This window comes from Cuculus canorus, chromosome 14, assembly GCF_017976375.1.
Source record: "Cuculus canorus isolate bCucCan1 chromosome 14, bCucCan1.pri, whole genome shotgun sequence".
Lineage (NCBI taxonomy): Eukaryota > Metazoa > Chordata > Aves > Cuculiformes > Cuculidae > Cuculus > Cuculus canorus.
In genome coordinates this window covers 14,568,849-14,586,763 of record NC_071414.1, presented here as the reverse complement: position 1 = coordinate 14,586,763, position 17,915 = coordinate 14,568,849, and the positions used below count along the sequence as shown (strand labels likewise).

Sequence of the window (17,915 nt, the reverse complement as noted above, 5' to 3'; positions counted from 1 at the left end):
GGGGGTCTGGGAAGCCCCATGGAAAGGCTACAGGATTTTCCTGCAACAGTGATTGCTGCTGGGGGTTTGGGGAAGGACCGAGGGATGGGGGCTCAGCTTCCCACCCACACAGCCCAGCCCTGGGAGCCCTTGAGTTATCTTACTGCTGAGCAGCTTGGGGGAGACAGCATTGCAACAGAAGGAGGGGCGGGGGGAGAAGGAAGGAGGAGGGTCGGTCCTGGCTGGCTATGAGGTGGGATCGTTTCCCACAAGTGACCACTCAGAAGTGATTTTTGGGGTGCAGCCACCCCTCCCCGGCCAGCAGGAGCCAGATCTGCCCGTCCCCGGGGATGCTGGGATGTGATGGTCCCTGGGGGGATGTCTCGGATCTGACCACATACTTGGGGCTGGATGAGCCATGTGCAGGGCAAGCATCTCTGTCTCCTCCTTGGATGGGGACCGCAGCTCAGGGAGAAGACCCGGCAGAGGGTGTGGGAGGCTCTCACTGTTTCTTTTCCTCCTTTCTTCTCCTCCAAGAATTAGCTGGGACAAGTGCAGCGAGAACATGGGCATATGCCCCTCTGGCTTCTCTCAGCACCTTCCCCTCTCTTTGCAGACCCTGGTGTGACCATCCCAGTCCCAGTTCTCCACAGCCTCTTGCCATCACCCTGGCTGCTGCCTTATCCTTGTCTGCCTCCAGAACAGTTGGAAGGAGTGGAGATTTGAGCAGCCTGGCCCCACTTAGCGCTTCTCCCTTCCCCCAGCCCTTTTTCCCCTTCCTGCTTGCTGTGATTCAGAGAAAAAAATCCTCTGGGTTTCAGGTCAGCAGCCGGCTGTCCCTCACACGGCTCCTCCGGCCAATGACTCAGCCAACAGCGGCGGCATCCGCGGCATCCACAGATCCGACCCTGCTTGGCTCCACTTTCGTCCGGCACGGCTTCAAGCAACAATGGTGTTGGCCTTGAGCAAACTTAACCAGAGCAGCAGGATCACTCCACATCCACCAGGGTTTGATTTAGGCAGCGAGCGGGATCAAAGTAGGAAGAGAGGAGGAGGGAGGGAGCGAAGTCGGGGGCCGTCACTTGCCCCCAGCCAGGGAGCTCAAAGTATTTGGTGAATACTTGCATGCACCAAGGGCTGAAGGGGTTGTTGCTGGAAGCAGGTGGATGTTACCAGCCCCAGATCTCCACAGGTGGGTGCGAGCATCCCACCTGCACCCCCTCGCAGCAGCTCTTGGTGCAGAGCAGCCCCAGGGAAAGCACCTACCCCCTTCTTGTCCAGTGGTCTAAGAAGGGCTGGTGATGTCCCATCTCACCTGAGAGTTTTGATCTGCTCCTGGGGGCATATGGCTCTCAGTTCCTCGGGGCTGTCACCCCCATCCCTGGGATGACCCGTGAGCTGACCTGGGCTCAGCCCTTCCTCTGTGTTACTGGGAGACGTGAGCGGGCAGCAGCAGCCCTTGGCTGAGTGTGGACCTTGGCTTCCAGCGATCAACAGGAAACGGGAGATGGATTTCTCGGCAAACTGGGCTTTCCATAAACAGTCTGAGCGGCCGACCCGCGACGGCGGGAGCAGCGCAGAGCCAGGGCTGTGTTTTACAGCTGTTTATCACATTTTTCTGCTCGTTTCCTCCCCAGCTCAGCGGCTTGCTGTTCTTCTCCCGTGCACAAACCTGAACCAAGGCAAGCCCTGCTGGATTGGCTGCTGCCATTCCCAACCCAGTGCACTCAGGATGCTCCTGCTGGAGAAGGATCAGGGCAGGCAGCTTCCTGTGGATCCTGCACCCTGCTCAGCCTGGGTACGAGGTGCCAGGGTCCCCTGCCAACCCTTTCCAAACCTTAAACCCATCCTCTCTTTGCTTCCAAGCGTTTAACCCTGTTCTGAGGTGTTGGGGCTCTCTGCCCTGGGCCAGCCGTTAGTTAATCAGACCTCACCACCACACAAGCCTCCAATTTCTCGGCAATCAGCACTTAAGAAAACACAAGCTGACCCCAAGAGGTGAGGAGGGATGGGGTGGGGGGGTGTGTGCGTCAAGCTGGGCTCTCCTCCTGGTTCTCATTAGCAGCAGCAAATTCAGTGCCATCCCTACTCCCCCATCCCACGCCAGCAAGCTCAGCGGTTCTGGTCTTTCCCAGTGATGGTTTGCTCATCTCAACCAACCATGAGATGAGCGATTCAGCTGTAAAGCAATCTTCCATCTGTCTGTCCATCCCTTCTGGCAAGGCAGAGCTGCTCCATGAGCACGAACCCTCTGCAACCCATACCAGCATCCCCGAGCATTGATCTTGACCTGAGAGGCAGCATCGGGGGCTGCCCCTGTCCCCACGGGACAGCAGGGCTGTGTTTTGGGGTGGAGGAGGTCGGTGCGGGGCAGTAGGGTCAGTTGGCAGCACGGCCCCGTTTGCCAAGTAGAACAAAGGGGCTTTCTTTTGGCTCGGGCTCGGGGGGTGCATGGCCCGTCTGGAAATGAAGCTGCCTGCGTCAGAGGCAGACGGCGGCAGGACAGGGGGTTCTTCCAGAGGGCAGGAAAATTGGCAGCAGTGGTGGGGCTGTGCTGGAGCCCCTGAGGAGCCGCAGCCAGGATCTTGGCAGGGTGAGACCTGAGGACCCTTGTGCCCCCCGCCCCAGGGTGGCAGGAGGATTCTGGGCACCCAGGGCTGATGCACAGTCACCATCCTCATCCCATGATGCCACCACGATGCCAGCGGTGTTGCCACTCCACGCCACAAGCCAAGCAACCCCCACCTTTGCAAAATATATTTGTTTTGGCTTTGAAAGATGTGAAAATGCCCCACAGAAAGGTGAAAGGAGGCTCACAGGCAGTTGTTCAAGCAAAGAGTGAGAGACCTGGCATGACACCAATTTTGGCAGGTTGGTGTCTATAGCAAGTGCCAGCTTCTGGCTCCTCCTCACCAGGTACAGCCAAAATCTGCCCACAAAAGTCAACTGTGTGACCCAGTAAAACACAAGCAGCTCCATGCAGCCGTACAGGCACTGCTGGCGCAGTCATCCGTGCGTGTTTTGGCACCGAAATGCACATCCTATTTCCACGTGATGAATGTGCAAGAAAATATGTTTGCCTGCAGAGCGGGGATGTGGATGGCGGGAGCAGGGCTGGCAAGGGAAGTGGGATGCATGGATATGGAGCTGGCCAAGGAGAAACGCTGCTTGGGAACAGGCGCGGCTGGACCGGGACTGCAGCTGGCAGGAGAGCTGGTATGTGGGTGTGTTGGTGTGTGAGGACACTAGGATGAGGAGTGTATTGAAAGACAACGGTTTGATTTTTTTCATTTGCAATGGCTTTTCTGATCTCTTGCAATATAAAATGAAACGTTTAGCACTAACCATTCTTTCCCACCCTGGAAAATCTCCTTCGCAGTGACATTTTTTCGCTTGCTTGTTTATTTTTCAGCCTCAGCATGAAGCTGTGCCTCAGAGGCTCACACGTCCCCGTGCCGTGTCTCTGGCAGCCAGGCAGGGGAATCCTTCAGGGAGCCACGCTGCAGGGATGCTCCCAGCTGGGGATGCACCAACGTGTGGGACCAGGGCAGCCACATTGCCTGGAGGAAGGAAGAAATCTTCTTTGGATATAATTCAGTGCCCTAATGTCATAGGAATGCAACCAAACAGTGCCCGATCCTGCAGCGAGCTATGCTCTTGTCTGAGGACTGCGAGTTAGTGCCCCAGCCCTGCATCCCAATCCTCAGCGGGAGCAAAGGGATGGTTAGCACAGGGGCAGGAGGGATGCTCCAAGGGTGTTCTGTGCCACCACCCCCAAGCTGGCAGTGGGAAGTTCCTGCAGGATTCAATTTTGCAGCTGTGAATCAAAAGAGAGGCTTGTCTGTGGGACCTCTCCCAGGGAAGGATGCTTCCAGCGCTGTGGGGCTTTTAGGGCTCTATCCTGGCCTCTCTGCGGGTACAAGCATGGGTGAGAGCTGTGGGTGCCAGAGGTGCTAAAACCACGCGTGTGTCTCTGGCACAGCCCATGCCCCTTCCTGCCCTGCCCATCTCTGAGCAGCAGGCAAGAAGGATTTGGATCCATATCCTTATTCCCACGGGGTGGCTAATTTACCCCTGGATGCCCACTTTTTATACTTTCTGGCAGTATTTGGTTTAATTTGTGAGATGTCAGAGCCTGTGAGGCAGCGTGTCTGGAGCCGTCCCAGCTACAGCCACTGCCATCCCTCACCGCGTCCCCGGCGCAGCCCTCCCCATCCCCTCTCACAGTGTGAGGGGCACCCAGGGGTGCAGATACCAACATTCCTCCCCTGGGAGGGTGCTGGGCCAGCCTTCTCCAGCCACTGCCCCGTCTCCGTAACTTCCCAGCTCCCTGCCAGCCCTGGGAGCGCCCTGAGCCCCAGACCCCACTGATTAGAAACATTTAACATTCCTCCCAACGCCAAAGGGATATTTTATCAGCCTTCTTTTTTTTTTTTTTCCTGCAGACTATTTTCTTTTCATAAAAACATTAAATGGTCCAAGAGATAAGGAGCAAATTTATAGCAGTTCACACCGAAGCAGCCAAGACACTGGCAAGGAAAAAATGCCTTCTCTGCCGCTACCCGCCTTCCCTCGCACGCTCCCCACCCTGGCTGCTTCCTCTCATTCTCTCCAAATTCTCCTGACTCCCACGACAAGCTCAGCTGCCCCGTCCCAGCTCTTCCTGCCCCACGGCAGAGCTCGGCGTGAGGTCACCCGCTGAGCTGGGAGCCAGGGCATCGGGACGTGCCAGCACAGACCCAGTCACCATCGGACCAGGGATGCTCATAAGGACTTGATGCAGCCCTGTGTCCAAAAGCCCTGGCATGAGGATGGATCCAGGCTGCTCAAACCCTGCCTTGCCTTAAAAATGAGCCAGTCTAAAACCAGGTTGATGTTAGATGTGGGCCTGGGTGAGACCTACAAGCCCTCCCCTTCCCTTGCCCAATAAAGCATCCCTTGTTCCATCCCCGCCGCTGGGAGCTGCTCAGCAAACCCAGCCTGGGGGCTCACAGAGCCGTAATGTTTAACTTACCAAAACCTGCAATAAATTTTCCTAGCGGCCCCCAATCAGCTGGTCCCCATCCACCGGTGCTGCAGGTTTACGAGCTCTGAAGAGCTATAAAGGTCTTTTACAGGCTGTGTTTTTTATTTCAAATTAGAGTGTGACTGGATAAACACCGGACAAAGTACCGATTTACCGGGTATGCTGCATGACACAGGGCTGAGGGCTCGGGGACGGGCTGATCTGTGCCCTTGTGCAACGGACAACTCATCCCTTCACCTAGCTGAGCTGCGCTGGTGCTTCTCCACACCCTGGCCAGCTGAAAACATAAGGCCTGGGGAAAGGGAACCCACTTTGGGAGCCCCTGTGGGTGCTGGGGCAGAGGGTGGGCTTGGTTGAGAACCCCCAGTGCTGAGGGTCCACCCTGTCTGGGGAAAACGGAGTATGTCGACAGTGCCCTCCATCTCAAGCCCCGCTTAGAGGTTTGCCACCAGATGATGTCCTCTTCTTCCCAGAAGGTTGAAGCCAACATCTCTTCTATGGGAATAAGGGAGGGGTGCAATGCCAGGGAGTGTCCTGGTGCAGGAGATGCCCCCATACCACACTGAGCTGGCCGGTGGGATCTGCAGGGAGCGATGCCAGCCACCCTCCTTGCCGGGCACCCGGAGGTGCCCTTTCCCTGCTTGCAGAAGTGGTGTCACCCTGGTTTACAGACACAACAGTCTGTCCCCGGGTGCCACGGAGGGGGGAAATGGAGGGGAAAACCAGCATGAGGCTCCAGTGTGCATGTTTGTCAGCCCCATCTTCTGGCACCTTCCTCCTGGGGATGCTCTCACATCCTCAGGCTGTGGGCTGGGGGGAACACAGTGCCAGCTCTCCCCAACCCCTCTCTGCCAATGTTAATCACAGCTCTAAGGGACCACGTGGCTCTGCCACGTCCCTGAGCTGTTTGTGGTCTCACTTGTGGGGCCAGTTCCTTACCCTTCACTGCAGGGACACTCAGCATGTCCCCAAAACAGGGACACCCCTTTCCTGGCCTCATAATCACAGGGGGTAGCTGTTCTTTTTGAGGGACAAAATCATGCAGGGGGGATGATCCTGGTGGAGCCAAGCAGTTTTCTAGGCTGTAATGAAGTTTTTTCTCCCTGCGGGGAGGGGTGCTGGGGCACAGAGGCCAATTGCTGTTGCCTCCAGCCCCTCAGGACAGACACCGTGCCCCAGAGCCGAGCACGCAGCCGTGCTCCCAGCGAGCGCTTGAAGAATATAGGTGGTTAATGCCTTCAGCATGTATGAAATATCCCATATGCTGGGAAACAAAAGGGGCTCTGTGCTATTAAAGTTTCATTTCCCCACTCCCCTCCTCCCGCCCCTCTCCCCCCAGTACACCCTGCCCTGCGCGGAGCGGCTGGAGGAGAGCAGTGCAGGAGACCCGCTCGCCGCTGGTCCTCAGCTCTTGGCTGGGACCCTGGGGTCCAGGCATGAAGAGGGGACCGTGGGCTTGACCCCCCCGGGCTTGGTTGGAGCACATGGAGAGCAGAAAGCTTTGCTTCCCTGTAGGAGAAAGAGGAAGGGGAAAGAGGTAAGTGTGCCTACTATGAGCATCTCTGGGCTTACTGGACCTGCCCTGGACTCCGTGGCCATCCCAGCAGTGTGCTGGCCAGGGACAGCATGGGGACAGAGCAGTGTCACAGAACATTTCCTCTGGCACAGCATCAGCAAAGCCCAGGACGGAGGGGCCTCCGGGTAGAGTGGATGGTGGAGATGGGCTTCCCTGTGACTCCTGGGATGTTTTCCCCACACCGGGGGCTCTCTTGGCTCCTCGGTCCTGCCTGGGACAGGGTGCCTCCCTGCCAGCATCCAGCCTGCCCTTGGCTGGGGTGGGCTTGGGATTTGGAAGGGGGGAGCAACCCTTTCCCCAGGAGTCCCTGGAGCCACTGGGCAGGGGATGAGCTGCCGTGGGACTGCACTGGAGGGGAGATGCGAGGCAGGGGAAAGAAGACTGTGGCAATCCCATGCCTAGCAGGGAGCTGGGCACACCATCCATGTCCCCTCACATGGACAGATATTCCTCACAGCCGGATCTGGAGGGGTTCACAGGGTTTGGCTTAAGCAGCTCCCTGGGTTGCCGGCACTGGTCCCTCCGGCTGCCGAAGGGGTTAAGAGAGGAGAGGAAAAGCGGAGAAAGAAAACAGAGGGTTGGGAGAGAGCTTGGTCAGGGGCTGTTTGCACTGGCTTGGATGTGTCCTCGGCGTGTTTATTCCTACTGCACAAGCACTTTTGCCAGACCAAGAGCCAGACTGCTGAGCACGCTGCACAGACACACATACAGACACAGACACACACACACACACACACTGCTTCTGTCGCTCACACAAGCATAGCCCCATCCTAAACACTTTACAGTCGCACCCTTCCTCTTCCACCTCCTGCCCATTTCCCTCTGCATTACGAATCGCATGGGGACCGCTCTGAGGACCGATGGCTGGTGGCCATGCCCTGGCCTTGGGGACCCCAGCAGCCCGGCCGAGCTGCAGCGCTGCCCTCCTGCCTCGCCTGCCCCCACCCTGCCTGCTGCGACTGGGCTTGCAGCCTCGGGTGAGCCGGATGGGAGCAAACCTCATGTTCCAAGGCCAGCAGCCCACTGTGCCACTGGGGCCAAGGCCTGGGAACAGGCATGTGCTGGGGTTTGGCTGCTTTCCTGGGCTGGAAAGAAAACAACCCCTTCCCCATGTTGCTCTTTGTTTCTCATAGACTGTCCCTGAGAGCTGCCCATGGGGTGTGGAGGGGCCACACTCTGCGCTTGGGGGTACTTAGTCCTTGTCTTCTCACTGAGCTGCTAAAATGTCCATTATCCTTGTCCTGGAGATCCCTAGGCTGTGTGCATCCATCTTTCCTCTTGGGTACTGTCCTGTCTCTCTGGGATCAGAGCTAGGGATGGAGGGACTGGCCAGGGCTGTGGGTGCGGGAGCTGGCAGGGAGCAGCTCTTCCTCTCCTAGAAGCACCATCCCATTCCCGTCCTTCTCCTCCAGGCTTCAGGAATGCCTGCAGTGGGGCTGTAACAGTGGAGAGGATGGGGCTACTGAGGCTCGGCAAACCTCAGTCGAGCCACTTGGCTCTGCCATTGACCTTGCATCTACGTGTGGGAAGGTCTCGTGCTGTGATCCCTGCAGCCCCAGGTCATGGCCCTTCGTTTGTCTGCTTGGGGAAAGCAGGGAGGATGTGACAGCGGTGAACATGGCTGTGAAATCAGGCAGTGGCTCAGGAATCTCAGCAGCCCTTGGACCCAGGACAACTGAGATGCTCTGGCTGTCAGTCACCCCAGCTCAGGCAGCTCTGAATACTCAGAGGTTGCTTAAACTGGCATTTCGAGCCCCTGTGGGTTTTTCTGCCTACTTAATGGGGTGTGTTTTATGTCTGCTGAATCTGAGCTCACCAGCATCAATGTGGCTGTGGGGTGAGCCCCAACCCTACTGCAGGAGGTTCCCCTGCCCTCCTCATCCAGGCAAGTTTCTGGCAAAACAGTGGGGTCTCTGACAGCTGGGGGTGACCCCATCCCCACCGTGCTCACCTCCAGGAATGGGATTTTGTTTAATTAGTGAAAATTCATCATTCCCCCTCCAGCAAATGGTCGGTGGTATTGCTTGGGAAAGGTGTGAAGGCACAGTCGTGCCAGCCTTCCCTCCGGCATCTGCTGCTGGAGCTCTGTGGGGAAATTTGGGTGTGGGACCTGCTGTGCCGGCGAGCCTGTGGCTGCGCAGCCGGAGCCGTTCCCGCGTGATGGATAATGAAGACAAGCTGCCCAGGGCACGCAGGGATGTGTGGAGCCCGGGGCCGGGAGCTGCCTGTACCCAGCTCACCGAGTTGGCTCTCTCCAACATGGCTTGGGTCTGTTTTGCAGCTGCGGTGCTGCCAGCTGTGAGGAGAGCTGTGCTGTGCTGCCACACAGACTGCTTGAACCCAACTGGCAGGAGCATCCCTGCTCTGCCTCCTTGGCCAGCCGCATTGGCTCCGTGTGTCCCGGGGCTGAAAGGAGCCCCTGGTTCATCATTCAGCCTTCAGCATATGAGTTTATAGAAGTGGGGCTGGGCTGGGCTTCTCCCCCCCTTCCCCCAGCCGCCATCAGCCCAGAGCTTGATCTTTAAGGTCGTCTTCTCTCGCAGACCTCCCTGGTTTAACATTTCATCTGAGCTTTGAAAAGGCTGAGCTGCAGTTTCAACCCTGGCTTCCCACAGCGATCTGCCGGGGCTCCAGCTGACCGCCCTGTGTCCCCAAGAGGCAGTGGCCAGGGGTCACCCACCTCAGTGGTACTTTGCGCTTGCACTGAGCTGCAGCTGGTGCGACGTAGGGTCTCCAGTACTCAGCAACCTGGTGCTTTGCTCTCCAAAACCGCTCGGAGAAGGGCTCAGGGCAGCTCTAACAACAAGGTTGGGGCTGTCCTCACCCGCAAGAACACAGCAGCTGAAGCTGAAGTTTGGATCTGGCCCTGCAGAGTCCAAGATAAGCAAAAGGCAATAGGACAAGCTGGGATCTGCCCCACACAGGGCTGTACTGTGCAGCTGGGGCACAGGCAGCTCCAGGGGTGGTCTGGATGGGACACCCTGGTCATCTGAGCCCATTAGGGGTGATGAGGAGAGTGTAGATTGGCTTCTGGATGCAGCCAGGAGGGCTGATTGGAGTCAGTGTTGCTGAGCTGCAGCCCACAGGTTGATGTTCAGTGGCTGCAAAGCCCCAGGGAGAATCCGGGTTTGCTGAAGTACCCCACCAAAACGTGGGAGGATGGGAGTGAGTTTGCTGAACACTGTAACCTGACAAAAAGTACCCCTGGGAGCCAAGTCGGTGGACCTGGTGCAAAGACCCTCTGGGGCTTGGTATGGGATGTTTGTGCAGGGATACAAAATGTGCTTTACCCCAAGTTCTGCACTGTGGTGCCCTCCAAGGGATTGACATCCCCTCCAGCCCCATCCTCCACCCCAGCCCACACTCAGCCTCCTTGAGCAGAGAGGTGAGCTGCTCAGGATTGACTCCTGTCCTCTCCCTGAGCAACAGCGGGACAAGCGCAGGGCCTGCATGAGGAATCACAGTGCAAAGGGATGCAGAGCAGCCCCTGCAGCCACATCCAGCCCTGGCTTCCAGTGTGGGGTGGAGGAGGGAAGGGACATGGTCCAGCTGTCCGGGATGCCACTGTCCTCCCTCCTCCACTCACCACTTAATCAGGACAACTCCTCTGGTGCCCTGCAGACCCATGCTGCTCCCAGGCTTTTCTCCTGCTGCTTCTCCCCACCAGCTGTGGGCAGGGGATGAGGACACAGCTCGTGTGCCAGGACTTGCAGCCTCATGGCCCCGCAGGCAGCCCAGGGCATTGGGGACCATGAGGGTTGCATGGGGACAGGCACTTAGAATGTTGTTTTCTTCCATCCTGGTTTCCATCAAGGTAGTAAATCAGCCCTGCAAAAGGCTTTGTTTTCCCCAGCATGCTGGCGGCTGCTGTGCCTGCCAGCCCCTGCCTCCCCGGCAGGGATCAGGATGCGGCCATCCATACCCATGCTTCCAGGACTTGCCCCGGGGATGTGGTTCATCCTAGCCCAGCAGGGCTGGGGACCCACCATGCCATGGGGGGCAATCCTATGACACCCCTGAGCACTGGACCCCCACAGAGGAGCCTTCCCTCCATCCATTCCACACAGCCTGGCTTCATCCCTCCCACTGCCATCCCTCCCCTGCTGGAAGCAGTCCCACTCTCCTGTGGAAGATGTTGGGATGGCACAGGGTGACACCAAGCTGGCCACAGCCCTGCAGGGCTTTGAGGTTTAGCATCGAGGTCCTTGTGCAGGAGGGTCACCCCACGGGCAGCTCGGCTATTCCTTCCCCCAGCACGCAGCTCGGCAGCGCTCTCGGCCAGGTACCTGGAGGGGATATTGGGTTGCGAGAGATGGGAGAGTGTCTGTGCACAGGGTGGCCCAGGCGCAGCTCCAAATGCTGCTGGGTGACAGCTACGCTGCAAAGACGTGTCCCATATCAGCCTCGAAGGCAGTGCTCCTGGGACCCCCAAGGATGTGTGATTGCCCTTTGGGGATGCAGACGACCCAGAATCCTTGCCCTGTGTAGGACCACAGAGAGAAGGTGACAACAGGGGAAGGTTCCCACCTCCTCCAAGGGGACATTCAGCTGCTGGCACAGGAAAGGTGTGAAGATCCCCAGATGTTTACATCACGGCTAGGCTATTTTGGAAAGGGACTGAGCTGATCTTGTGACCGGAGCTGGGGACTGCAAGTCTGGACAGCAGGGTCCTGCCTGAGTGACAGCGACCCACTGCCTGACCTAAGGAAACCTGAGAGCCTGCGCTGTGCTGGGGACAGCTTTCACACCCCTTCCTACCCCCTATCCTAGCTTGTTTAATGATGATGAAAACCAAGCATTGGGCAGGGATGTGGCTGGGGACAAGGCAGGCAGCTGGGGATGGAGCCCGAGCTTGGGTGCACATCTGATTCCCACCCTATTGTGCCATTGTGGTCGGGCCACCAGCGGTCCCCAGGGCTGTCCTGGAGATGCACCTCACTTTTTTATGGCTGTGCCACCTCCTGCCTCTTTGCTATGGCTGAGACAGGGCTAGTCCAGTCCTCCCCGATCCCCCAGGTGCCCCCGCTGGGGAGTTGTGGGCAGACAGAGAAGACGACTTTGTGCAGGCCTCATCTCCCCCAGCTCAGCAGCCTGAATACCAGCAACGTCTGCCAAAAATATTTGTGTGGGAGGTGGAAAGTTAACTTTAGTTTTCCTTTTTTTCAATGGTAGGGGGTGGCAGGGTGTGAGAAAGGCAGGCGGGGGGGCTGTGCATCACTCACCAGTAAGTGGGCAGTGAAAGATAGCCGAGCAAAAGGTCTCCCTGCTGCCAGATTTCAGCACTTTGTGAACTGAAGGATTTTTTAGTTATTATTCTTCCCTCCCTTGGCACAGTTTTGCAGCTTCTTGCAGGGACTCGCTGCTGCTGGGGAGCAGGAGGTGCTTCCCTGGGAGGGCAGAGCCTTTTTGGGGCTGACCTGGGCACCAGTGCCCTACGTGAGCGTTCATTGCTCCCCAGTTCAGTGCTGCGCCCCTGAAATGGTCCCTGAAATGGCTCTCCCACTCCTTTACAGCCTCATTTTGCAGGTGGGGCGGGGGGGTGCTCAAGTAGGCAATTTTAACCTCAGTTTGGTTTTGTGGTCGTGGCTGGAGATGCTCCTCCTCTTTCTTGGTGCAATGATGCACTTGAGGCACATATACCCATCCTACCTGGGCAGTCTTCTAGCAAGCAGGATCAGCCCCACAGCAGTTGCTAGAGTTGCACAGTACCCATAAATATTCCCTTACTGTGCTGCTCGCAGAGCCCAAGAGATGTGTCTCAGGGGGAAGGCAGTTTCTCTGCCAGCATCTTCATTGCTGTTCCCCTGCCGCGGTGCTGGGCTCAGACGGGTCCCCAGAGAGGCAGCAGACGTGTGACTCATTATTTCGGCAGTGTGGGCAGCCCCGTCCCTACAGTGTGTCCTCAGGGAACGCCGCCACTTGGGTCTCACCAAGGAGGTGTTTGCCTGGGGAACACCAGGACCGTGGGCGCCCGTCCCCAGGATACGCCTGTCTGCAGAAAGTGCTCCCGAAATGGAAGGGGGTGGCACTGGGAGATGGTTTTCAGGGTGGTACAGGCTTGCCCAGTTGAGGTGTAGCATGGGCAGGAATCGTGATGCCTAAGAAACCTCCCTGTGGATGGGGCGAGGGAGTGGGAGCAGAGCCCCTCTCAGAGGATTTCTGCTGACCCGAGCTGGGCTGGGGCTATTTTCAGCAACTTTCTCTTTGTCCTCGTTTGAGATAAGCCAGCTCCCACAACTTGTTTCTAAGGAAAGATGTGGGTGGCTTCCCGCAACTATTGGGGCCTGGAGTTACGTAAAGAGCAGGATGAGATTCCTTTTTCAGAGTGAAACATTGCAATTTTCCCCCCAGGATCTCTTTGCAAATCCGTGTTGAATAATTGCAGCAGAGCAAAGCAGGAGGAAGGATTTCAGAAAGGGCAGAAGGTTTCCTTTGGGCATTCTGAACAAAATGCAGCCCTGCGTTTGGGAAATGCCCAAGAGCCTGTTCATCTGCAAAGCTCTCAATAGGTGTTTTCAAATCTGCCTTCAATTCCAAAATAACCTTGCCAAGGATGGGCAAAGTTTTGTGAGAAGCTGTGTGAGCCCCAGATGAAGCTACAGGCTCTTTTGCTGCCAGAGCTGACCCCGTGGCACTGACCTCGTGCATTTCATTATTTCATTGAAAAACCTTGCAGTGACTCAGAGAGGGTTTGGAGTCAAGCAGAAACACTTTTTCCTCCTCAGCTGCCTGTTAGAATCATAGAATGGTTTGGATTGGAAGGGACCTTAAAGCCCATCCAATCTACCTCCTGCCATGGGCAGGGACACTTCCCACTGGACCAGGTTGCTCAAAGTCCCATCCAACCTGGCCTTGAACATCTCCAGGGATGGGACAACCATGACTTCCCTGGGCAACCTGGGCCAGTGCCTCACCACCCTCATAGTGAAGAATTTCTTCCTAATGTCTAATCTAAATCTTCCCCTTTCCAATTTAAAGCTGTTACCCCTCATCCTATCACTCCATGCCCTTGTAAAAAGTCCCTCCCCAGCTTTCCTGTAGCCCCCTTCAGCTACTGGAAGATGCTCTAAGGTTTCCCAAAGCCTTCTCTTCTCCAGGCTGAACAACGACAACTCTCTGAGCCTGTCCTCATATCAGAGTTTCTCCAGCCTTCGGATCATCTTGTAGACTCCTCCAGACCCATTCCAACAGTTTTGTATCCTTCTTAGGTTGCGGATTCCAGACCTGGATGCAGGACTCCAGGAGAGGTCTCTCTAGAGTGAGTTAGAGGGGGAGAATCCCCCCCCTCACCCTGCTGGCCACGCTTCTTCTGGATACAGTTGGCCTTCTGGGTTGCAAGTGCACATTGCTGGTTCATGTTGAGCTTATCAACCAGCACCCGGAAAATCCATCACAGCCCGTGTGCCATGGGCTCTGCGGGTGTCTCAGCAGCAGCGATGCCCCAGCAGGCGCTTTCCTGGGACCCAGCCTTACAGCAAGCGCAGCTGGGCGAGGCTGTGCTGAGTGGCTGTGGAGGACTCACGGCACAGGAATTTCCCCCCATGCTGTAATCCGTATCCTGCTCTGGGAGCGATGACACCCCCCTCTCCCAGCTGATACCTCGCCTCTCAACTGTGCTGGTGCATGCGTTCGTCATTCAGCAGGATTTATGCTCAGCAGAAGGGAAGCGGGTCTGTCTGCGCTTGTCCTGGCGCCGCATGAGTCACTCAATGGTTAAACATAGCTTTGTTAGCTGGATGCTGGGAATTTCGGTTTCCAGCAGGATGGAATTGGGAGTCAGGGCTCCTGCTAACCCTGAGCAAACCCACATCTGCAGGGAACAAGCTTCTACCCTGAACCCTCCCATCTCCTGGGCAGCAGCCTTCCCCCAGCACTGCCCGCAAGCGGCGGTCTCTGCAGCCACATCTGGGCTGCTCAAGCAAAGAGGCACTGTGCTCCAGCCCCGGGAGGTGCCCGCGGGGTGAGGACAAGTGGGTGAGGGCGCTGGGGTGGTGACCGTGGCACTGGAGCAGCTGATGGAGTGAGGGGACGTTTCCAGGTGAGCTGGTAAGGAGTGTTCCTATCTCAGTGGCTCTTTCCTTATGTGGAGCAGTGCTGGGGCTGGAGCACAGGCTGGGGACACTGAGAACTACTTTGCTGGCTGCAGCCAGAGGAAATCAGTATATATACAAGCATCCTCAATGTTCCCTCTTCCCTTTACAGTGGTCAGTAGATGCTGCTCATCTGCCTGCCTGGACAAGACAAATTCCTGCAAAATCCTGCTTGGCGACGTGTGTCCTCCAGGCAAATCCCTGTGGTTGGGTCTCCAAAAGCTGCCCACTCCCACACCGTCGTGCCTGGTCCTCCTGCCTGCAAGTAGAGTAAAGCTAGGCTTATGCCCAGCACGTGGCCGTCCTCGCTCTCGGATGCTCCCACGCTCCCAGGGATGCTGCCGGGGAGGAGCCAGTCCTCCAGTGATGCAGAGTGGGTTTGAAAGGCCATGGAGTGCAAAGGAGGGAAAGCAGCAAAGATGCTGAAGACAACGCTCCGGCAGCCCTGCCTGCAAACCCAGCCCAGCTGCCTCCCGCCCGGCAAAGCTGTGCAAAACCCGTGTGTCTGTGGGGTGACTGAGGGGGACACCGAGGGGGACAGTGGCTGTTGGCAGGAGAGAGGGAGCAGAGGGGTACAGATGTGCAGTCAGGTCTGGGACGTTCCTGCTTGTGAGCCAGTCAAACAGGAGGGATGGTTGGGGCCAGCAGGAGGCAAGGGAAGCCAGAGCCACTGGCAGGAGCCTGGGGGGCTCAACGGGGATACGCCAGGTCCCACATTGGATGGCAACAGCCTGGCCTCGGTGACTGAGCCCGCGGTCCCCGCAAAATGCCCTGGCTCTGCCCCAGAGCTGCCCATCCCAGCAGCCAGCCCCACGGCTGACCCCAGCCAGGAGTGGAAAGTGGTGAAGATCCAACGGGTCCTCATCAACCCCGTCGTGGAGCCAAGGAAAGCAGGTAAGAGAAACCCCCTTTGGCCACCATCCCGCACTCCAAAAAGCACTGTTGTGATCCCAGCGCCGGGGCTGCCCATTGCCTGGTAAAGCTGTGGGAACACCCAGCTCTTCCCAGGGCAAGACCTTCACTGGGTTAGAGGTCCCAGGCTCCCTGCGAGCTGCTGGGACTTTTTTAGCTCGAGATGATCTCTCTGGCCTTAAAAATAAGGAGGAATTTGTGGCTTTTCTCAGGAGGGGGGTGTGGGAAGGCAGCAGTTGCGTTTCTGTGGTCTCTGAGATCTCAACTGAACCCCACATGTGACATGAGTGGGGTTCCCGGCTCTTACATCGGCTCTGAGGCTCATCAGGACCTGCCAAAAGGGGGGGTGATCAGGACCATCTCCTGCTGTGCTTCCTGGGACAGAGATACCTCTCTGTTGGGGTGGGGATGTCCAAGCATCCGTTATGTGGCTTGGGGCCATCTCTCTTTCAGCCTCCGGTTTAAAAATGTAGCACTTTATTTCAGGCTGGGTGGTTCCTACAATGCTCTCTGCAATCGCCTCACTTCACAGCCCTGTTACGCAGCCATTCCTCTCTGTGACTGTCCCTTCGCCACAGTGACACAATGACAGGCACATATGTAGGGTTACCACAGCCACTCCCACACCCACCCCGGGGATATGCTCCCGCAGGATTAGACCCATCCTTTTACAGGCATCAAACCCATTTTTAAATCCCGCTTCCACCCCTCTTTCTATTTTGCTCCTGCCCAGCTGTTATCTCAGCTGCCACACGGCGCCACGGCAGGTGTGTCACTGTCCCCATGGGATGGTGTTATCGGATGCTGCTGCTCTCCTCAGAGCCTGCGTTTTCCGAAGCAGCCCCCAGGATGGGGAGGCACAGGACCAGCTAGGGATGCTCAACGTGAATGTGGTATACAGAAGCCATTCCCCACCTTTCTGGGGTGTCAGATGTCCTCAAAGCCAGCAGCTCCCTGGATGGGATGAGGACTGGGAATCTCAGCCAAACTCTTTGGCTCGCTCTGCCCCAGCAGGTCTCCCAGCTGCACGGGCGTCGTGTTTCAGAGCCCAGCAGACGGACCCAAATAGTCTTCTCATTTCTCACTCTGCTCTGGGATGGCAGATCTGCAGCAGGGAAAGGTCAGGCCTGACTCTGTCCAGGCTCAGCATTTTCCTAACCCGAGCCATCATCCAGCACTTTTGCTGCCAGCCTGGAATTTTAAAGTAACTCAACAGGTTCGTTGGAAAGAGTTTGTCTGTCCCGCTTCCTCCTCCTCTGAGTGAGATCACCACCAGCCACTGCCTGCGGGACCCGTCAGACTTTCCAGAGCCTCCAGGCAGGATGTCACGGAGGGTCCTTAGTGCCAGCAGCGGTGCTGGGACCATGTGAAAATCCTGCAGGTTTGTGAAGGAGAGGCTGAGTTCGGAGCAGGGACTGTGGCAGAGGAGAGAAGGGCAGGTCCCCGCGCAGGTGGCACTGGGGCTGCCTCTGCAGCAGGAGCATCACCAGGAGGGATCAGGGATTTGCTCCTCTTCTCCTCAGCTGGCTGAGGGTGCAGGAATCCCCATCCCCTGCAGCTCCCGACGGAGAAGGAGGTACACCCATCCACACCCAAAACGGTGCATGGGTGGCCTTAAGAGCTGGAGGCACATGGTTGCAGACCCACCCAGGCAGGTCCTGGGTGTCCCTTTGGTCCCCATCCAGCAGCCCAAGGCTGCTCCCAAATATCCGGCGCAGCGGCCCAGGCTGGTTGGCACCTCTCAGGGCAGGCTGGGGAGCGCAGGAGCCCCGGGTAGAGGCAGTGGCTGGGAGATGCAGGAGGCAGGACTGGTTTCTCTGTCTGGTGTGCAAATAAATGGAAGGTTTTGCTCCCCGGGGGCTGCCGAGCCAGCACCAATCTCCCTCAAAAACCAGAAAAGCATAAAAAAGCAAAGAGTGGAAGGAAGAAAGGAAATTAGAAAGGCAAAAAAAAATAAGGCCAAGAGCTCATCCTGCGGTGTGGACAGGCACGGGAAGCGGGTGAGGCCAGTCCCACTGCTGGTCCCAGTCGGAGCAGGGTGGTGGAGGTGATGCTGGCTCCCCAGGAATCATCTTGCTCAGGGTTCTGGTCCCCCTTGTCACTGCGAGCAAGCAGACCACCCCTGGCAGAGGGCTATCCGTGCTCTTCTCAGGAGGTCCCCAGGGTGGTGACACTGGTGACATTTGGACCCAAGTGCCCCAACTCTTCAGGCACGGAGGAAACCAGCAGCTCAGGGAAGCCCTGCTTCCTCACCACAGTCTGGAACTGCAGGTCCCCAGCAGTGCTGGGAAGAGGGAAAGAGGGTGAGAGGTGGGGCCAAGGGATGCTCAGG

The 17,915-nt window shown here is 57.3% G+C and overlaps 1 protein-coding gene across 4 annotated transcripts in view; it reads left to right on the top strand.

Annotated features, from left to right (window-relative positions):
* The window catches only part of SYNPO (synaptopodin), a 36,275-nt gene that overhangs the window by 5,704 nt on the left and 12,656 nt on the right, over positions 1–17,915 (top strand). Inside the window, exons 2-4 of one of the 4 annotated variants that reach the window (XM_054079571.1) lie at positions 801–987; positions 1,846–3,195; positions 14,784–15,565. In XM_054079571.1, coding sequence (XP_053935546.1) covers positions 15,061–15,565 — 505 coding nt within the window. In that variant the 5' untranslated portion in view covers positions 801–987; positions 1,846–3,195; positions 14,784–15,060. Of the gene's footprint in view, positions 1–800; positions 3,196–14,478; positions 14,620–14,783; positions 15,566–17,915 lie in introns of those variants that run through there. The other 3 variants (XM_054079570.1, XM_054079569.1, XM_054079572.1) reach the window with 3 other exon arrangements.